This window comes from Gossypium hirsutum, chromosome D09 (genome assembly GCF_007990345.1).
Source record: "Gossypium hirsutum isolate 1008001.06 chromosome D09, Gossypium_hirsutum_v2.1, whole genome shotgun sequence".
NCBI lineage: Eukaryota > Viridiplantae > Streptophyta > Magnoliopsida > Malvales > Malvaceae > Gossypium > Gossypium hirsutum.
In genome coordinates, this window is record NC_053445.1 from 43,296,024 (window position 1) to 43,318,772 (window position 22,749).

General features: G+C 31.6%; 1 protein-coding gene across 1 annotated transcript; it reads right to left on the bottom strand.

Moving 5' to 3' along the window:
* Positions 1-16,875: 16,875 nt before the first annotated feature.
* On the bottom strand, positions 16,876-20,257 carry LOC107892520 (protein SMAX1-LIKE 3). Its single transcript, XM_041100778.1, has 3 exons — positions 18,650-20,257; positions 18,294-18,546; positions 16,876-18,174 (listed from the first exon to the last, which is right to left on the bottom strand). The coding sequence occupies exons 1-3, from the start codon at positions 19,840-19,842 to the stop codon at positions 17,038-17,040; spliced, it is 2,583 nt and encodes an 860-aa protein (XP_040956712.1). The 5' UTR covers positions 19,843-20,257; the 3' UTR covers positions 16,876-17,037.
* Positions 20,258-22,749: the final 2,492 nt, after the last annotated feature.

Genomic DNA, 22,749 nt, shown 5'->3' on the forward strand with positions numbered 1-22,749 from the left:
AACATAAAATTATATAATTGCAAAAAAGAACCCTCAACGTTTGGGGGTTTTTGGGTTTGAGCCCTTAACTTTTTTTTTATTGACACCCTCAACGTTACGATTTTTTCAAAAATTAATCCAATTTTAACGGTCAATGTATGTTGACTGTTAATCAAATTGCAAGTTAACATAGTAGCCTATGTGGCATGCCACATAAGCACACGACATCATAGATGACATCATCTATTTAACAAAATTATTTTTTTTCACTTTCTTTCCATTTTGCCTCTTCTGCTTACATTTTTAATCCCAAAATCCATCGACACAGTTGCCTTTTCCTCAGCTTCATTAGCCACCGCCACCAACGATAGACGGTTCACATCTAACCCTCTTTTGAGTTACTCTGATGGATCTGTTTCTATCACCAATAACAACAATGAAAAAAAGAAGAAGGTAAATTTACTTTCTAGATGATTAACGAAATATAAAAAAAATGAATATCCTAAGATACTCAGATCTAAATACCCCCCACAAAATATCAATTCTGCTTGAAATGCTCATGGTTATCTGTGAGCCAAGGAGGTCTATAGCCTTAAGCCTTTACAAAATAGAAGGAGATCTATCAATATGGGTTGGGACTAGTTCAGGTGTGATTTCAGTTTCACTGATTTGTTGTTGAAAAGAGATGGAAATCGGCGTCAGAATCTGGGATTTCGGCAATGGTGGTGGTGGAAGTAAAGGGTTGTTGGGATCTGTAAGAGTACAAGTTGATGGATTTGAGCCTTTGTAAAACAAATGGGGATGGAAGGAGTTTAGGGTCGTTTGTGAAATTAGACTGATTTTTGAAAAAAAAATCGTAATGTTAAGAAAAAAAAAGGTTAATGACTTAAACCCAAAAGCCCCCAAACGTTGAGGGTTTTTTTTGCAATTATGCCAAAATGATACATACGTACTATTATAATTTGTGAAATAAATATTGATCCGACCAAAACCCAAAACCAAATTTAAAAACTTTTAGATTAAAATATAAATTATGTAACTAAATTAAAATCAAAGTTCATGTGTGATTTTAATATTTATTCCTGTATTAATTCTTAAATATATGAATTTCTCTATCACAAATTATGTAAAATATGAGAAGAATTGAGAACAGTAAGAGAAAATAACAGAAATGTTATAAACTAAAAGAAATATAGAATAAACAAGAGAGAATAATAGAAAAATGAAAGGATGATTCAATTGTCACTTGGATATCGAAAAGCTTTTACATGCCCTCTATTTATAGGGCATCAATCACCATAGGTTACAAACATATAATAAAGATAATTATGGTATCCTATAAATTCTTTAAGGGGGTGAGGGGTTAAGAGTTGTATGGACATTCATTTAGATTTGCAACATTCCCTCTTGGATGTCCATTAACGAAAAATGTGCATTGTTAATATCTTATTAGGGAAACCCTGTGGGATAGAAACATAATGAAGGAAAAAAAGTACACAGTCTCCTATTATAAATTACCTCATTAAAAATATTTACTAGGAAAACTTGGTAAGACAAAACCTTGGTTAAAGGAAAAGAGTACAATGTGTTTTAGACTCCCCGTAATGACAACATTACATTACATCTTTGAGAAAACGTATTCCAATCTTGTATGCTAGTCTTTATGGTTGGCAATGTCTTGGTAAAAAAATCAATCAAATTACCACTAAAACAAAATTGTTAAACTTCTATATTACTTTTTTTTTCTCAAGATCATGAGTGAAGAATAATTTTGGTGAAATATATTCTGTTTTGCCACATTTGATGTAATCATCCTTCAATTGAGCTATACATGATGCATTATCTTCATTTAAGATTGTTGGTATCTTTTCCTGTAGAGACAAATCACATATCTTCTCAATATGTTAGGTCAACAACCTTAGCCAAACACACTATCAGTTTGCCTCATGCATTGCAATTATTTGTGCATGATTTGAAGAGTGGCTTTAATTGCAAGCATATAGTGTCAGTTGTAATATTTATATTTCCGATGGAACACAAAGTGTTACAAGGGATTGAACCAAAAGGAGATGATGATTGAGTAATAAATAGCGTGCACTATAGAGTCTAAGCAGCTACTGGTATGATTTTATAGTACAACAATCATAACAAGAAAATATTGCAAAGAAATTAAATATGCTACTATACGGACTAAACTATAAAGAGTATAAAACTACAAAAGTAACCAATAAATGACTAACGGTGATCGGTTGACTTTGATGTGGTTCACCGATCTTCGAATGAGAGACTTAAATTGCTTAAATTACTAAGGTGACTCAATTTTATCTCTCAGTCTCAATTTTACCAAATTAGACAAATTAGTTCAGTTTATCTCTAGATCTCACCAGGTAACCCGAGACTAATGAATTGGTGCACAACAAGATTACCTCTCGGTCTCACTTGTCTAGATGTTCCCTTAGGGGCATCAATCCTAAGCTTTTAGGTTAATTATAATTAATCCAATTTATTATGATTTGGTCATTTATCCAAAAATCAGCTCACAACATCTCCATCAACCAGCTACACTTAAAGGTTTAGCTATTCATGCTGGAAATACAACTAACAACCATAAAAATGAAAAGCAAAGAAGCCATTAAAGTAAAGCTTAAAAACAATATAAAAGTTGAGATTATTATACAAGAAAACTTAAAAAACACGAAACAAAAAGCATTCAACAAGAAAATCTAAAGCAATAAATATAAAATGAGCAAACTTTAATAGATTTAAAGTAAAAGAAATTGAAATACATTGAACTAAAGTTAGAAATGTCATTACAACCAAAGTACAGAGACTGAAAGTGTATATAAATCTAGGCTACAGTGATAACAAATTTAACTAACTAAAGTTAGAAATGTCATTACAACCAAAGTATAGAGATTGAAAGTGTATATAAACCTAGGCTACAGTGATAACTAACTTAACTAACTATAAGAACACCAAGAACAAGAAGAAAGCGCAGTAAAATAAACTTTAAAACTAAGAAAGGAGAAGAGAAAATATAAACCTTAGAAAAAGTTGCAGAAAAACTAACAAAAAACCTAGAGAAACTAAGGCTAAAACTAAACTAATGTGTGTATCCCCTTTCTCCTCGGCTAAAATTGGTTATTTTAGGTTGATGGCTAATGAATTTTTGTTGCCAAAATTACCCTTACACGAGCCTTGAGTGATTGGTGCGTTGGTTGTGATACCCTAGTCAATTTTGAACTTGGGGGTCTTCTTGGAGGGTGGATATCGCGATACCAGTGAAGGGTGGCCTCCAATCTTTAAGTCTATTGGAGGTATCGCGATTCCAAGGTTTTTATATTGTGATATCCTCTACTTTGGTGCTGTTTTCGCTCATTTTCAACCTCCAAAGGTACCGGTAAGGGTATTGGTCTTGGGAAAGCCATTAGGCCGGTTGACTTAAAAATCAAGCAATTGAACTGGTTTTTTAAAAAAAATATTTTTAGCAAATCAAAATTTCATTATCCAACTATTAGCATATGCTAGGATGAAATATTCTAACCGAAGTTTTCAAAATCGGACTGGTGGTCGAATTGGTCAAGCCACCAGTTTGTCAATATAACTAACCTGTCTAGTTCAATTAAATAAAACATTAAAAAAATTTAGATTCGGTTCTAACCGATTGATTCGGTCTAATTCAAGTTTTTATGATTTTCTTTAATAATATTTTTTTTATAAATTTATATAAATTTTATTTAATACATTTGATAACTTTTAAAGAATTTTAATATGTTTTTATAAAATTTAAAATATGTTTTATTAATTTTATAATAATTTATTAGAATTATATATATTTTTATATTTTTTCTGATTTTTTAATCTTTTTTATGGAAAAAATATTATATTGAACCCGAAGATTCCACATGTCACCATCTGATTGGTCCATCAATTTATTTTAAAGGTCAATGTGGTCAACGACAAAAATGGTTAACGGAGAGGCTTAATTGATTATTTTAGTTAACGACAAGGATTTAATTGAGTGCAAATTTAATACAGGGGCTTAATTATTTTAATTTAATTTTTTGCATTTTCTTAAGGACTTATTTAACATATAAGCCTATATATATGATTTGATGTATGATCTATATGATAATTCGATGCAATTATATTATTTTGTAATTTGTGTTGAAATTCTAATTTTAAATTCTAATCCTGGTTATAATTTAATGCATTATGTTTAAAATTATTTATTATTTAAAGTTTATTATTAATGGCAAGAAAGCCACATTTAAAACTTAATATTAAAAATGAGATCCACTTTAAATATAACTAAAAAAAAGTATTTTCAAAACACTATCCCTAACCTTAAAATTTTCATAAATATTCTTTTATATATATCGTATAAAATATAAGTGAAGTTGGTGAAATGGGCACATGAACCGGGCTAGTTCCCGTGAATGCTTATATACTTTTTACAAATAGAACTTGCGGTTGGGGTGGGCCATTTGTATTAATGTGGTCACTTCTTGTCCATACAACAAGGAACTCTATCATGAATCACAAAATAAGTTTAATAGTGCTTGCCCTCCCATATTATACCTTTACATAATAAAAAATATTGGTTAAATATGTTATAAGTATTTGTACTATTTAAAAGTTTAGAATTTGTTAAATTCAAGTTTATTGTAATAATTTTTTTAATTACATGACTATCAAGTGAGTTTTTTTTTTCAAAATTTCACACAAATAAATTTAAAAACAAAAAGTTTAAGATTGTTAATAATTGGGTATGAAATTTGAAAAATAGAGGGACTGGGTTAGAAGAATTAGAGTTTGTAGGATGAGTCATTGGGTGTGATGGGACTTTTAAATTTGTTTTCGTGTTTTAGAGACAGAGTGAGCTTGCTGGTTTAGTAATAAGATGCTTATTAGTTTACTCTTAAGTCTCGTGTTTGAGTCTTTGTGGGAGTTAGAGGAGGTTAATTTTTTTTCTTTCTCCCAATTTTTCAGACATTTATTTTTGGTTACCTGTTCTCCTTTTGCCATCGTTTCTATTTTTATTCCTTTCTTTGATTCACCATTTCTTTAGTTTACCGATTTTATTTGTTTCAATATAATTGCTGATTGTCGTTTCATTGGAGTTCATTCGTTTTCCTTTTTTTTTCACTGTTGACATCAAAGTTTTATCGAATTAGTATTGTGGTGGCAAATCGATCGTTTGTTGGCGTTTGGGAGCACGTTAATAGTCGTAATTGCGGATGGATATTGTGGTTTAATTTCGTGTTTTGTAGCAAGGGTTGGTGTGGTCCTATGTTTGCAGATTTTTCAACTTTTTACAGTTTGTAATTTTCAGTTTCACCTTTCTTGGTTTTTTTTTTTAAACTTGACTTACGACTTGCATAATTATTTTGATAGACTTAAGACCTACCCATTAGCACTCATCCACTTTATGGTGTGCGAACCACAAACGAACGATTCTATGTTCTTGGAGTTATTCATTTCTTATGGTTTCCCACTATATTAGCTAATTTTAATTTTCTTTTCTTTTTATCATTTCTTATATTACAAAATACCCATTTATTATTATCAAGACAAGGATTTTTCATGCATCCAATTCTTGACCGCTTTAGATCCTGCATTAGGTTGTTTAGTTATTAGTAATGCTCGTTCCTCATTTTCATTTATAAGTTATCTTTGTATTTTATGTGGACTAATTGTCTTTAGTGTCACACTCAAAACTACTTTTCATGAATTCATTTATGTTTTCTTCCTTGATGACTTGTTATAATAATTTTGTAATATGAAATTGATTGAAAGTGTTAAACAAAATTTACGTATGTCGATCATCTGGCTAATTGATGTTGGTTATAAATATGTTTGAGAGCCGTTGGTAACTAAATATGAGAATGTTCAATTCTGTATATATGTATGTATAATACCATTTGCATTTGCATTTGTGATTGGGACATGGTTTTGAAGTGAAGGAAGTTTGTATTAGCAGTTTCGCTACATCTTTATATTTTTAGCAGTATTTCCGCATTACTAAAAGTGGCATACTACCACTCCATGGTGTGGATTGGTTGGATGGGTCCGCCATAACCTGATGGTGGTGTGTAGAGGATGGAAGGGTTTAAAAAAGACCCTATTTTTAGTGTGTGACGGTTGATTGGAGATGATGTGTAGAGACTAGATAGGTGGGGGTTTTGTGACATTTTGCATTTCAATGCAATTTGCATGTTTGTCTAAGGATAATGTGAAATAATGCATTAAATTCGATGTGATATTTGAAATTGTATTGATCTCGGTCATTGCAAGTTCGATCAGTTCTATGTGTATACGTTTTTGCTTATCTGCTAGGTGTTACAAAAATGCGATATGCCAATCTGATAAGATTTCTGTTAACGATTCGATTTAGTTATTTTGTAATACTTAGTGAACTGTTCGACTCTGTGTAATTACGTTTGCTTAAGATTCACATTAAGCTTTCGTAGCTCACTCCCTTAATTTCTCCTTTTCAGGTAACCCTTGTGTTTAGGTGTTGGACTCGGCATATCGGAGGTCTCAGAATTTTTTTTCAATTCGGTTTGGTTTTTAATAAAGTTTTTCGTAAACTTTGATAAATTGTTTTCATACAGACTTTAAATAAATTTTATGGGCTGTGGTGTAAGTTTCATTTGGACTTGTAAGTTGATGTTTGGTCTGAATTAAACTTGGACTTTGAAAGCTATGGGTTTTCGTATTGGAACTAAACGGGTGTTTCCATGCATGATTATTATAAATATAGAAACATGGATTTTTGAGACTGTGATGATTTAATAAACGATCAAATATGAAAGTAACATTTTTACGAATTTTGAGTAATAGTAAAATAATGTGTTTTCCACTGCTACATTGATTTTGTAATATCGATTAACGATTAGCAAATTTTGAAGTGTTTCCAAATCGATCAAGGAATTTTAACTTGGTTTTTTTTTTAAATTTTAGCGACAATTAAACCACTGTTTGCAAAACATAAGTTAAGTTTTATCGGATTCGTTAAACATAGGAAGAAAATGGTTTTTGAAAAGAAATTTAGAATTTCGATTAGTAATTTGTTTTTGGGCCACTTCAATAGCCAATGTGACCTCCTGAATCCGGTCAAAACTTCTGGACCGGATTTTGAGGTGTTACAAAATTTTTAGAAAAAAGAGTATAGGGATTAAATTTCAAATATTTGAAAAGTATATATTTTAAGCAAGATTTTTTAACTTTAGCTTCATTTTTAAGAGTTCATCCAATAATAAAAAACACCATTAGATTCCCAAGGAAATGAAAAGAAATCATATGGGTTGGTAAATTTGGAAGGTATGGTGATGGTCTAAGCAAGCTTCCCAAAGTGTAGAACAGGCCCAATGATGCCAGCTGGTTTTGTGGAGATGGGCTTAACATAGCAATTCTTTTCCCAATATAATGGACTGTATGAAACATTCGAGGCCAGAAGAAGATTAATAGTGTTGATGTGTATGATGAAGATCCTCTCTCACTTGTCCCAAAAAATGGATTAAGAAAACGACCCAACAATCATCATGAAAAGCAGCATCAAAATGGTAGAGGGGGTGTTCTTGTTGATTTTATATACAGGCGTGTTATGTTGTCCCAGAACTATCTTTTTGACCAAAAGGGAAAAAAACTATAACAGAAAACAGCAGCACATGAAGTACTATATGGCATCTCTTTATTCTCTCCCTCACCTCACTCCTTGGATCCCTCAATTCTCATCACTTTCAAATGATAAAAAATAACACCCATACAAAAGCAACACTTCTCCCCCCCACCCCCAAAAGATTAAAAAAGATGGAAAAAGAAGTAATGAATACAAATAACTGGGTATGGGTGGGAATTATGGGAATATCTATGCATGGATTGTTATGAATGAGACTTTAGGGATCCCAGATTTCCCTTACTTTCATGCAATGCAAGACTCTCCCTCCCCCCTCACCATAATTTCAAAAAAGAAGGGAATTGGGGACAGTGAGTGACCCTTATGGAAAGACCCATACGTTAGCTCCCCTTTTCTTAAAGTCTGCAAAAGAGGGGGGGTTTAAGGTGTGTGGAAACTTTGTCTCCATGCTTATGTTGTCTTTTGTAGATGCCAACACTTCATTGGTGGGTCTTTAAAGATGGGGCCTTCCCCCTTCTCTTCTCTTCTCTTCTCTTTTGTTTGTTCATAAAACCTGGAAATCCATGCAAATTACTGCATTGCCCCCCCCCTCTTTGTTTCAATCTTGTCTCTTGGGAAATGCTTTTGAATTCATTTGGTAAGAGATGTTAGGGTTATAAGTTGGAGCCAATCCAAATATTACTTTGTTTCAGAATTAAAAGGTGGTTTCTGTTCCCAAGTTGTATGTATGTGTGTGTTTAATTTACACAAAATGATGTTTTATGGTGGGAGGATTAAACAGTCTGAATTCAGGGACAGCAACCCTCTCACAATTATTATTATTTCATAATAAATAATTTAATAAGCTGTCCTTTGATGCTAGTTGTAAAAGCAATATATGCTTCAAGGGTCTTAAAAGAATATATATGAAAGCTTTATGATAAAAGAGCACCATGATTTGAATATAAGGCAGAAAGAAAAAACTATATATGAGATGAAGAAAGAGAGTTCCCCAAAAAGTTATTAGTTATGAATTATTAATTGTAATGGTTGTTAGAAAAAGGTTTCCAAATGAAAGGAAAAGATAGATAAATAAACCAAGGGCACCTGGAAAAGTAAAAGCTAAGGTTAAGGAATAAGCTTAATTGGCTTCCAAAAAAGCAAAGAAGGGTTGTTGCCTTAATGAGTATGTCTGTTATCCTGGTAAGGCTTTTGGCTCAAGTTTTAGACCCTCCACTATGAATAATGTATTGTATATTAATATTTAGAAGAAAAAGGAGCCTTAAATTGATCCCTTTTCTGGGACAAAATACGGGATTTTCATTTTGGAAGAGAGGGACAATTAAGGGGCTCCACCCATTTTGATGGGCCAAATTTTAGTCCTTATATTCGTCAGTGTGAGGGAATTTTAGGACTCATAAAACTGATATAATTTTACTTATGTTTCAAAAGAAAGAGACATGTTTATTCCCTATTTAAAAGCTCTTCAGTTGGATATTTCACATATTGATGGTGAAACGTTTCAAGTGAAATTTAGATAGGGTTATGTCTTTTCCTTTTTCTTAAAAATAATAAGATACCCACAATAAATGTGATGAATTTTCATACAGAGATATTTGTATGTATATATTCAAGAACCAGAATATCCTGCTGATATCCAAATGATGATGCAACATCATCACCCCAAGCATCCGCAAAATTGAACTTCTCAGGCTTTATTTGATCCAAATGAATGGATACTCGTTGGTTTGAGAGAAGTAGAAGGTAGGTCATGCCCTTCAAGCGGAAAAACTTCAATTTCTTTTTAATCAATTCATCTAAAATTTCAACACCTAAAACAATCTTTAATTACGAAATTGGGGTGGACAGGGATAGCCATAACTGATGTTTACGTGGTAGCCACAGCCACAGCCCTCTCCAGGCTGGTCGAAACCTTTGAATTTCATTTGGTCGTCAACATGGTTGTTTTTTTTATATATATATTGGCTATTGGCTAAGGGAAAGAAAGTTAAAGAGTTAGGTTAGGTTAAGGATAAAGTTGATCTCCTTTAATTTGATTAGATTCCTATTCTCTGACAAAAAAACTACTTCCACTTATACCTTTTCATATTTCCCATATCTTATTCTATTACTTAATCTCAAAGAAGAAAAACAGGGTAAAGTTCCTTCTTTTTTTAGATGGTAACTTGGTAAAGTTCTTTATAAATTTTATACAAGCCTTGATTTATAATCTCTATACCCTTTTGGGGGTGATGACAGTGTAATTAATTATATTTTTTTATTACAAATTAATTACATTTTCTTGTAATTAAAAAGAATTTTAATTTCTTATATTGTTTGCCTAACAAAATGCAATTACATCACACATTACTATACGAGTTTGACATTAATTATTTTTAATATTTTAAGCAATTAAATTCTATAAATATATATTTAAAATTATTTCATTGAGATTTTTTATAATAATTTTTTAAAATTTTTTATCCATAATATATTTTAAAGAAAAAGAGGTAAAAGTTAAAATATTTTACTAATAAAAGTGTAAAGTGTGATCAATTTAGTAGGGAGGGGGGAGTATTAATTATTTTAAAAATTATGAATAATACAAGCTTAAAATCAAACTTAGTCTAAGAAAATATTCGACAATAAGATTAAACTAAAATTAAAAGGAAAAAAATAAACATCCTACAAAATTTTATTTAATTACTTTAACCTTCATATTTTTTGGATTATTTCTTTTATAACATTAAACATACATTCATTGTTATCATCCGTTGATCCTTGACCACTATAAATAATTAATAATAAATACCATATAATTTAATTAAAATCAGTACAAATAATTTCTAATAAATGCTATCTAACTTAATTAAATATTTAATAAGTTAAAATGTCATTAATAAAAACTTCAAATTATTTAAATGAAATTAATAAAATAAAATATAATTATATTTAATATGTTTTAAAATTAAAACACTAATATTATTTTATAAACTAGCTTCTTAAACATAAATAATGTATGGGTGTACTTCAAAAGCCACAAACTATTTTACCCACATTTTTTTTTGTCTATTATTTGTGTAACTAAGCTAAGTTAGTGTTCAGAAATTACTAAAATAATCCTACACACTTTTAAATAAATTATATTATCACGAGAATACATTTATATATTTTATTTCAAAAACAATAAAAATATTGCAAATATTGAAATTTGAATCTGTACCATCAATAAACATAAAATTATTTCTTTACTACTTAAATTAAAATATTTTTAATATTTTAATTTTTCTAAACTATCTACGATCATCGTCAATATATATAAAGAAATCAATGAAATTTGTCCACTTCTCAAATCTCTGTCAACTTTTTCCCACCCTAAAACACATTGGTTCACCTTTTTCTCCCATTAATGTAATTGCGACGCCTCTGGCTGAGTGAAAAAAATAAAAAAGAAAAAGGGTGAAGGTACAAAAAATGATGAATAGATTTGCCCCTGCAAGGAAGTATTCAATTCCAACCAGGGGAGGGTTTAAAATAAAACCATATAAAAAAAGAGAGAAGAGCTTTTGGTTTTAAAGGGACACCCACTTTCTGTAGGTTTAATTAACATTTTGTACATCGTCTTTATTCTTAAATCCATCTCAGCTTTATTTTCCTTCTTTCCTTCCTGCTTTTGAGGATGGTTTGTATCTTAATTATTAAGATAACACACTCTTTTCTACCATATATCATTCAGATCATCATTAAATTATATGATTTACCCACATATTTTTTTACATATATTAAACGCCATTACATTCACCCACTCTTCATTTAAAGTGACACTAAATGTCTTTCTTTAATTATTTAAACTCGTTTGTATCATTTTTTTACTCCACTATTAACTAAAAATAGAGTAGAAAATATGATTATTCTTCCATTGGAAAGAGATAGAAATCATATGGAATCACAATTCCTTCCCATTCTTTCTCCAATAACAATATATAAGATAATTATTCATCTTTTATATGATTTTTCACTCTAAAATAAGAAATCAAACTTATGTATATTTAAATATCAAACCTGCTAATTATCAGTTACAATGTATTTAATCAATATAAATATTAATATGCACGTTTTTAGTTTAAAGAGCCGACTACCCTTCTTTCATTAATGCTAGAAAAGAAAATCTGTAATAAGAAAATGTTTTCTAAAATTTGTGGGTCCTTGAATTTTCTTTTTTAAAAATTGGGAGTCAAATTTAACTAAAAAAAAAAAGAGAAGAAGAACAATGGCTAAATTAACAAAAGATCTAACTGTTAAAAGCTAAATTTGTCATTATGCCCAAAAAATAAAGAATTGGCCAATTAAACTTTAGTTACATCGACACTATTGCTATTGTAAGAATTAAAAGAATATGAGTTCAAGTGCATTTAAGTCCGTAATGCTCACGGAACTAACTAAAAATTTTACTAAGGCAAATGCACCTATCAATTAATAGTTTAGATACAGTCAGTAAAGATATCGCTCCCACAAGGACTACAAGTATTGGTAATTACTGTTTTTCTATTATTTAACCGAATAATTCGAGTGATTGATTAAAAATTAAAATTAACTAAATTAATTAATTAACGAACACGACAAAGAACAAATCACGAAAATAATTGAATAACAACCAAGAAAGAATCCGCCTAGATTTCATATGTCACTATCAATCTAAATTACGCAATTTCTTTACTTAGCATCTTGATCCGTAGAAATCCTAAATTATGCAAATATCTTTTTCAAGCATAAGAACAACTGACTCTAGGTTGATTAATTGAAATTTTTTTCTAATTAAAACCCTATTATCGCATTAACTAGTGTTACGGATTCCTTTATTGGATTTGACTCTAATCCGGTAGATTTATGTCGTCCTATTTCTAGAATTGCATACAACTCCACTCAATTATGCAAGATCTAATCTTAAACATGGTCTATTCAACCGCTGATTTAAGCACATCAAACATGGATCAATAATCTAGAAATATTAAAGTAAGAATTAAGCACACATAATTGAGAACAAGAAACTAAATATTTATTGCGTAAAATAAAAATCAAACGACAAAATCCATCATAGGGTTCATCTCCCCTACGTATTTAGAAAATTAGTTCATACTTGAAAATAAAAACATCCAAGACATAGTATAAACTAAACGAAATAAAGAAACTAATGATAACTTCCTAAGAAATCAACTGAGAATCTTCAATCTTGACGGAAATCTACTTCCAAGTCGACTTCAATGGTGTTTTTCGAGTTATTTTCTTGGATATTCTCTGACGGCTCCTTCATATCTTCTTATTTTTGTCATATATACGTATTAGAATGTTTGAAAAACCTAAAAATCACGATTTTTTGTAGTTTGGTGCGCAATCCTATGAAATTGACACGACCTACCACATGACTGTGTGGAATGATTCAGCCTGTGTGGCTTTTTTAGCTTGCGCCGATGCTTCGATTTTTGCTCCTTTTGCTTCCAAGTACTCTATGAAGCATCAAAACATTAATTTAAAGGATTGAGAGCATAAAATTTGTAATTAACATTGGATAATCACCTAAAAATGCGTTAAAAATAATGTTAAAACATGTTAATTTTAGAACTTATAAATCTGATTTCTATCCAATTGAAGAATTGAGAGAGATTATGAGTAGAAATAAACGTGGTAAGAATTATGCGTTGGGGGTATAATGAAATTTTGAGTAAGAAAGTAGAAATTAAAGATGAAGCAATTGAAAAGGCATTAATGTGGAAGAAGTAAGAGAATGTTGCCACCTCATTAAGCAATGAAAAATGGGAAGAAAAAGGTGAAAAGTTGAAAGAAGAAGAAGAAAAAAAAAAAGGGGGGGGGGGGGAGAAGAAGAATTAAGAAGATAAAGAGAAAGGCAGTGTTAAATGGAGGGTTGTATCTTTTAGAAAGGGAAAATAATAAAGGAAGAAAAGAGTTGATTAATTAGAATATAAAATCAGCATTAAGCTGGATTAGTTAAAAGAAGAAGAAAGAGAGGTATGGAATCTGAATAGCACTAATTCCTATTACCCTAATCTTTTTAAAAAGCTAAAAACGACAAATTCCCTTCTTATGTCCAAATTAAAGGTGTCATGAGATAATAATCTTTTTGTGATTCTAAAGTAGAAAGAGATGCTTATCTAAGTATACCATTTCTTTCCTTCACTTCATACATTTTAATTAAGGGATCAAATTTGTGGATTTTAAAATACCTTTTGTTTAATGGTAGTAAAATAGGGTTACTTTGGATTTGGTAATACCTCAACTTTCCCCCAAAGAAGAGAGAATGTTTGGGGTTTGGGAAAATAATTTTAAAAAAAGTGTTATATTCTTTTAGAAAACAAAACGCATCAGAAATTAAGCATAAAAAGAAGTGCTCATCTCTTTTCTCTTTTCATATTAGTGAAGATTTTGCTTTTCTCCATTTTAATTCCAAAAGCCTAAAGCAGAAATAAAAAGTTGCACAACCCTTACGTTTTGGATTATACCCTTATTCTACTTTTATTTCCATCAATTTAATTTCTCTATTTTCTAAATTAAAAAGTCCGGTTAAATTCAAGTTCATTAAAGTGTCAATTTTTTATTACATGGTTGTTAAGAAGTATTTCAAAATTTTAAAATTTAAAAAATAAAAAAAAATTAAATTCCAAATATACAAAAAAAATAGAGGACTTTAAAGCATATTTTACCAATAATATATATGCTGAATGAAAGTAGTTTTTTCACTCCAATTTGTGTTTAATATAAATTATTTTCTATCATATGTGTGACATGACTAACTCCTCCACTTCCAGTATTTATGCAGAATATACTAATATTCAATTCCATAATTTTTTTATATACATATATGCTATTCTTGGTATATATCCAAACCATTATATACAAGTTTTTGCAGTTTTTCTTATTATACATCATCTTTCAAGATTTGTTCATTAATTCTACAAAAAGAAAATCAAACTTCCGATCAAAGATTCATTCATTCATCCTAAAAGAAATGCAAAAGATTTATTCATTAATTTTTTATTACTATCTTGCTTGTCAGAAAATAGGCTGCATTTAATATAATGAAATGGTTGTGTTGATAGGACTCGAGTCAAACAACAGGAAATAAACGCGAGTTAGTAAGGACGACAGAAGGGCAACTTCACTTTCAGTTCAAGTCAAAAGCAATAAGTTTCCATCTTAAAGCAGCTCCATTTTCTAAGCCTAAACACACCATATATTCTTTTCTTCTTCTCATTTTAGTAATATACACTAACTTAATTCATCCATCCAATTGCATATCTGCTTAACATACCCCCATTGATTATTCAAATTTTTAGTTATAATTATAATTTTAAAAACATTATTCGTCTATCATTTTGTAAATATCAGTTTTAAAAATTGAGCGATAGGAGGAGGGAGTGGATATATAAAAAGAAAATCAAATTTGAGTGTGCTTGGTAGGGAAATTAATAGGAGAGAGGATCATTTTCTATTCTAACGTATAAAAACCGAAAAAAGAAAATGAGAAAGAACTGTATATTAGATCAAAATTATGAATTTTTTAAATTTTTTATTTTCTTTCCTTCCATTTTCCTACTCTACCAAATAATGAATGTTCAGTTGAATGTTGCTATACTTCATCCACTTTTATGATAAGCAACGTTAGAGATGAGTAAGAATCAAATCTGTGTCATTTAAAACAAGAAGTACTAAAGCATGAAAAAAAATCATTTTCTTTTTTTTAATTATAATAACAGAGCAATGCTCAAACAATAAATATAATTAGCATGACTCGAATTTAAATCACACTTAGAACGATAAACACATTTAATTATTATGCCATCACATAGGGTTCAAAAACCACCGTCGCTTAAAGGAGGTTGAGTTTATATATTAGTGATTAAGGTAATGAAGAGACTTAATAGACACAGGCCCTTAAATTTCCCCATGGAAGTTGACTAGGCCATTAATTAAAGTGTAATTACATTGATATTGATATCTTGACATTGACTAAGGCTCACAAAATTTAATTTAATAAATATTAATATTGTTACAGACATTTATATTTTTAGGTAATATAGGAATAACAGAGAAAAAAAATCACAGCGAAGTCATGATATCTAAATAAAGGCAGGTCATGAAGCTGATTTGATTTGGATATTTATATTAAATATTTCAAATTGATTTTATATTTATATTTCATTATTAAGATAGTAACCAGAGCGTAATCCATTTGGATTACTAAAATTTATCTTAAATTTGAAATATTTATAATTCCTCTTTAACTCTTAAATAAGAGGATAAACACATTTTTACATATTCGAACTCACCTTCTCTTACACAGACAACAATAATGATACCAATCAAACTAAAACTTAATCGACAATCCAAGTAAAATTAAATTTGAGAAGATTTTCATTTTTAATGTTTATCAAACCCTAAAATCTTTCTGATTTGCTTTTGCAAGGAAATAGAAATGATTCTTACCACTTTATATATACTAATTGGAAGCATCCAATATTTTGTTACCAAAATATTTCCAAAATGCTGTCCTCGGGTTGAATCATTCAAGAAAAATAATTTAATAAAAAGATATAGGGAGTTAGGGACCCTTTTTTTTCCCTTTTAGACGAAGTTAGGGACCCATTTCTAAAAACCCAAAGAAGATATAGAAATAAAAAAAGGTGCAATGGTTGATTGTCTATAAGACTATGAAGCATATGATTGTCCAAATTGAAACTGTGGAAGAAGGCTATTTGAGAAACAACTTTCAGTAACCAATATCTCTAAATTTAGCAATAAAATAGAATACATGCAGAGATTATGGCTTATTTGAATAATATATTTAATTGACACCATTATTCTTCAAATGATAGAAATGAAAAAAAGGGCACTTTGCCCAGTGGTCTTATTTCCAAGTTGTTTCCCTCCATCAAACTTCCTTGTAATCAAAGGTATATATATATTGATATTGTGCAATCAAAATGATCTCCTTTCAAATATTGTAATCGTTTAATGTCTATCACAATTAGAACATCCCTGAATTAGAAAAGAACCCTAGTTGGCATCTCATCACTTCATGAATTGACCATGCCATGGCATTTTATTACATTAATATTTAGTGGTGTACATGTTAATAAATTAACGTGGATGGGTACTCAACTTTTTTCTATCCATGATAAATTATTATATTTTATTTTTATCAGATAACTAATTTGTATGTAAATAATAGAGTAGAAGCTTAAGTGATGCACGTAAAGTAATTTTACAAAAACAGGCAAGTTGGTTTTTCTTGTATTAATCCAGCCCTAAGAAATGTCTAAGAATCTAAAGACTATTTGAACAAAGAGAATTTTCACCAAAAAAAAAAGAAAAAAAAAAGGGAAATTACTTGAAAGGGTTTACAGGATTTTTTAATTTTATTTTTATAATTCCTGAATTTTGAAAACGATCTTCCTGTCTACAGATTCAAGAAGCCCAATATCATGGATTGATTCCTCTAGGAGACTATCATCATCAATGGACATATTCAAGTCCAATGACCCACAAGGACTTGTTGTGTCCTCCAATGCCAATGCACCCACTTTTTCTTCATCGGATTTTAGCCTGGCAGGAGGGGAGCAAGCTCTTGATCTTGAGCTGAAGCTTTCACAGCTCAAAATGATGATAGCATCGCTGAGGACAGCTTCTTCTCCATTTGCTTTGCTTATTCTTCCTCTCTCAATAGCTCTTTTGAAACCCATTTGAGAGCAATAATCTGATTGCTCAACATCTTCAATGAAGAACACTCGATGTGGGTTGCTGGAAACTGCTTCAGCAAATCTCTCCATGTAACTGCAACTTTGTTCATCTCTTGATCTCTTGCTTCGACTATCTTCAGTCGAATCTGCTCTTGTGGATGAGAAGCTGCTTAATTCAATGGCGACGAAGTTGTTTTGTGAACCAAAAACAAGCCTTGCCAACTCTTTGGCTATCTTCTCCTTAGCTTGAACGTCAACACCTTGGAAAAACAACCAAGTTTCTTCTTTACACTCACCATCTCTCAACTTGCCTTTCCTTCGCAACATCCCTGACCTGCATTTTAAGATTGTGCTCACGATCTCAGGAACTATATCTTTCTGCCATGGCACCTTCTTTTCCAATGCAGTGCAAAGGGTGGTCGAGTTCTCCGCATTTAGCTCCTTGAACTTGTGAACATATTCCATCTCCATCACATCACTGGAAGAAGCTGAGTTGGGGGTGGAATTAGGGTTTGGGGATAAGAGTTGTTTGGGGTCCTTGTAATTATGTTCTGGAATATATAATCTCAAACTAGCACTGGTGGGTTCAGCAGTCTTTTCAAGTGTTTCAGAAATCCATAAAGGATGGTCTCTCCAAGACTGTCTAGGTTCAAGCGCAGGCCAGTCATGGTGCTTGTCATTTGAAAAGAAACAAGTAGAGGAAGGAGGAGAAACAGAAGAGAATGCATGGGTTGTTTCGGATATGGGATATGGCTGTAATTTATGGACTGAATTGCAAAACGAATTCCACTTTTTGCAAAGTTGTCTGACTAGGGCAGAGTCCTGGGAGGTAGAGAAAAAATAAAAACAAAAGGAAAAAGTTAGTTTTCAACTTTGTATATGGATGTGGTTTGGACACAATAATTTGGTTTGAAGATTATCCTGGGGAATGTGATTATAACCTTATCATTGGCACCAACTCCTCTGCTATCTTCCCTGTATGGTTTAAACCATGGGGGGAGACTTGAAGTGGTGGTGGACTCACTATTGCATGCACTGCTGCTTTGTAAGCTTCCAACTTCATTTTCGAACTTGGTGGAGCAATCACCACAGCAAGTCAGCTGTTGCTTATTCTCATCCCCTCCATTATCAAGCGAAATCCTCCAGCTTGACCCGTTTTCTACTTTCTTGCTTGTGACCTGACTTTGCGCATCACTGAACAAGAATTTTTTTTTTAATTTTAAAAAAATCTATGAAAGATTGAATAAGGCCGTAATAAATCTGAGTAATTGATTTATGAAAAGATGAAATTAATTACCAGTCAGTGATGAGAGTCAAGCGTAAGCTATCAGCAGGAAGGATTAGAGGATGAAGACCCCCAACAGTTTCGAGGGATGGATTGCCAGATTTGTACCTCATGTAAGTTTGGAAGGTAGAAACCCCCATGAGCCTCAACCTCCTTCCACTCTCCCCCAACAAATTCCCAAGCTCCATGATCATATGCTCCACTGGACAGTAATATCCCCTACTTTGCTCACTTGAACTTGTCCTGTACTCCACAGCCCATTTGAGATCTCCTAAATTCAAAACAATCCCTGTGCCTAAACAGCTCCTAACCTGGCTCTTTAACTCTTCAAGTTTTTGCTCAACCTCCACTTTGTTTAGATGCCCAAAACATGAGAAGGGTAGGTTTACAAACTTGGTATCTCTTAAAGACTGAGGAGCATCTCCTTTGTCAACTTTGTCAATCACAGCTCTAACTACACCTTGTACGCTTGAAATACACTCTCCTACCACCACAAAATTTCTTCTCTTTTCCTTCATCAAATTCTCTATCACAAACATCACATCTTCGTTCCTAATTATGGGATCTGATCCTCTTTGTTTCTCCACTTTACTATTCCCAACCTGAGAAGCTGTAGGAGATTGAGACAGGACTAAATTACCATTGCTACTTTCCTTGGATTTACTGTTTGTGGAAGGAGCGTTTTGGGAACAGATTTCTAAGGACACAGCTTGTTCCACGTTGCTTTTGACTTGTGTACTTGAGAACCCCGCTTCTCTCATCACTCTACTTACGCTAGGATCGTCTAATATAGATATTATAAGCTGCTCCAGCTCTATCTTAACTGCTAACAGTGGTTGTTGCTGGTTTTCAACGGATCCACGTCTTTGGTGAGCCTGAGCACGCTTGAAGGCAGCAACCAAGGCATTAGAGATTGAAGGATACTGGGAATGGGCTCCCAACATGGGACTGGATGACGAAGCGGGGAGGCGATTGAGGGCAACATTGAAACAAAGCTCTAAGGCTCTACACTGAAGGGGATGGGAGTGGGATTGAATGCAAGCCGTGCGGAGCAAACCAGTAGCAGCTGACAGCATGGTGCTTGCTACATGGAGGGGAGTCACTTGGGCATGGCCACGCCGTCTAGCAAGATTAACAGCTTGCTTTACGACGTTAGCAGCCTCATTTGTTAGAGCTTGCTGCACTGTGCAACCCCCAGCTCTCATGTTGTTGTCTCTCCCAAAACCCTTTTTTATACAAAAGTATGTGGTGAAAGGACGCTTAGGAACAAATGATTAGATGAAGGAAAGTTGGAGAAGTTCAAGTTTCATGGATGCTGCAGCTTGAACAGAAGGAAAAGATGAGGGAAATCATGAGATAGGATGATAGGGGTTAGGGCGGCAGCAGAAAACAAGAGGTAGTGCAGTGGGTGAAAGGTGGGAGAAGGGAGTTATGTAAGGTAGTGTAGTGTGTAGGATGAGAGATTTAGATTTTGGGGGGTGGTGGTGAGAGAGAGTGAAATATATGAGATGGTGGGCTATGCTTTTCTTGTAGGTGAGGTTAAATTTTGGGGTCCAAAGTCGATTTTGTAGTGGAAAGTGGAATGCATGTGCTGACAAGCAGGACGGATGCAGCAGTATCAAAGGCAACTCAGCTTTGCTTACTCTCTTTTTCTATCTCATTTTTCCATATTATATATATTATACGGTACTGCTAACCGAAGTGGGTCTCTCTCTTTTATGCAATAAATAAATATAGTAAGTAAATTAACATTATGGTATATTTACCCTAAAAATGATCAACAAACGACGCCTTTATCTTTCGAGTGCAGTGCACACCAACAAAATCTAGACATAATCATTTTGATTTTGTAACCTTGAAGCCTACACAATCTTGCCACCTTTTTAATTAATACCATAGCTCAAGCAGACTCTTTTTTATCCACGTGAAATCAGCCAAGTGAAAGTATGTGATGTAGTAATTACATGGTTGAGGAATTAATGTAAAAGGACAAAAGAGGCCTTGCAGTATGAAATGATTTAAGTATATAAAAGCATGGGCAAATGTGGAATTGTGGAGAAGCAAATTGGTGGCTCTAAAGTGAGGCTGAGAGAGAAGAAAGGAGGCTTTTGCAGTGAATTTCAATCCCTCAAAACCCAGAAGAGAATGGGGTTTAGCCTTAATAAATTGCATAATTTCATTTCTTGACTTATAGCCTTAAAATGCAAATATTACATATTTTTGATTGGGATTATTAAGAAATATACACAACTCCAAAGCACAACTCTCTCTCTCTTCATTATTTCGTAAAGTTAGGGGAGCTTTTGGACCCTCTCTTTAGTTCAAAAATAAACAAATCATCTAAGTTAAAAAAGCAAAATTTAAAAAGAAAATCATATGATGAGGAAGTTCCAAAGTCCCATAGGGCAAATTTTTTTTTTCTTTTTTCACGAGTATGGTTTCTTTTTACCATATCCAATTACATGGTATCAAATCATTTGGAAACAAGGCACTTGTGGTGATTGTACTTAAAAATTGATTTTACTATAAGATTTTGATAAATATATATTACATAAAAAGATTAAATCAACGAGTTTTTTTTAAAACTGTCGGACTTAATAATTTGCATGGAATTGGAACATATGTTCCACTAAGGGTCTGTTTGATTGAAGGAATTGATTTTTCGAAAAATTATTTCCAACTTTTCCAGTGTTTGATTGGCGGAAAACATTTTCCATTTGGAAAATTAACTCCAAAACAAGGGAAAATGGGTTACATTTTAGGGAAAATGTCTTACCCTTTCAATTTCCGTAAGACATTTTCCGTGCTCTCCTCTCTATCGCCTCCTTCATTCATTCCTTCATTTTCGGTAGAAAATTGCTTATGTTTATCGATTTTTCAGTAACTTGTTTTTTTAATTATTCAATACTTGTTTTTTTAACACAATTACAAATAATTTATTTGATATTAATTTTTTTTCAATTTATAACGATTAATATTGTAGCTTAATAATTGAGTATTCTTATAAATAAATCATTGCAATATATGTAAAAATAATTTAAAATATAAAAATTTATTAATATTTATCAATATTTGTAAAAACAATTTTTTCAAAAAACATTTTCAGGAAATCTGCCAAACGGCCGAAAATATTTTACACAGATTCAATCAAACACCAGAAAATATTTTCCAGTAAATCATTTTACAGAAAAATAAATTATTTTTCCGAAATCATTTTACGGAAAATATTTTACTGACAATCAAACAGACCCTAAATCATATACTTTTGATTAATGGCTTCCATTAAAGAAGAGAAAATGGGGTTCATATATGATTCTGCTATAACAACATGTGAATATATATTATTATGAGCCATGCAAAATACAAGATATAAAAGGGTGGGTGAGTGGGAGATATAGGCTTTTGGTTTGGACCATCTTAATTTACTACTGCTCTTATATTCCTGAGTGACAGCGTGCCATTACATAGAAAGAAGAGATACACTCACACCACTATGTAAATCTTGGAATTCTCATATACATATATATAACTAATATCAAAGCATATTTTTGTTGCACAGAAACCGAGAGATCTCCCTTTCATTCCTCAATCATCTAATTCTAATTCTAACTCTTCTCCTTTCTTTCTTTTTTTAATGCACAACATTCTCTCTCCTTTTTTGCAGAAATGCAAAACATTCTTTGTCAAACCCTTCAATATTTGCAGTCTGATAAGAAAGATATTAGGCTCACATGGTATGTTAATGGAAACTTCATAGCTGCCGATATAAAAAACCCCCAGAAGAAAAACTAGAAGAATGCCCTTTTGTATTGAAAGCCCAAGAAGGTATTTAGCATTTTAAATGACTTGACATGATGACATACCTGCCAAGGTTTGTCGTGGTTTCTTTGGGTACCATTCTTATATTTTTTAAAACTAGGCTTTAATGTTTAAAGATAAAACACATTTTGAGTATCGTTGTAAAAATATATATTTTAAATGTGAATTTAATAAAACCGTCCCTATTAAATACTATTATTTAATTTATTTTTCTTATTTTAATTAGTTTACTTTTTTCCAAAAATTATTTTAATAATTATTAAATTGAATTATTATAATATTATATTCTAATA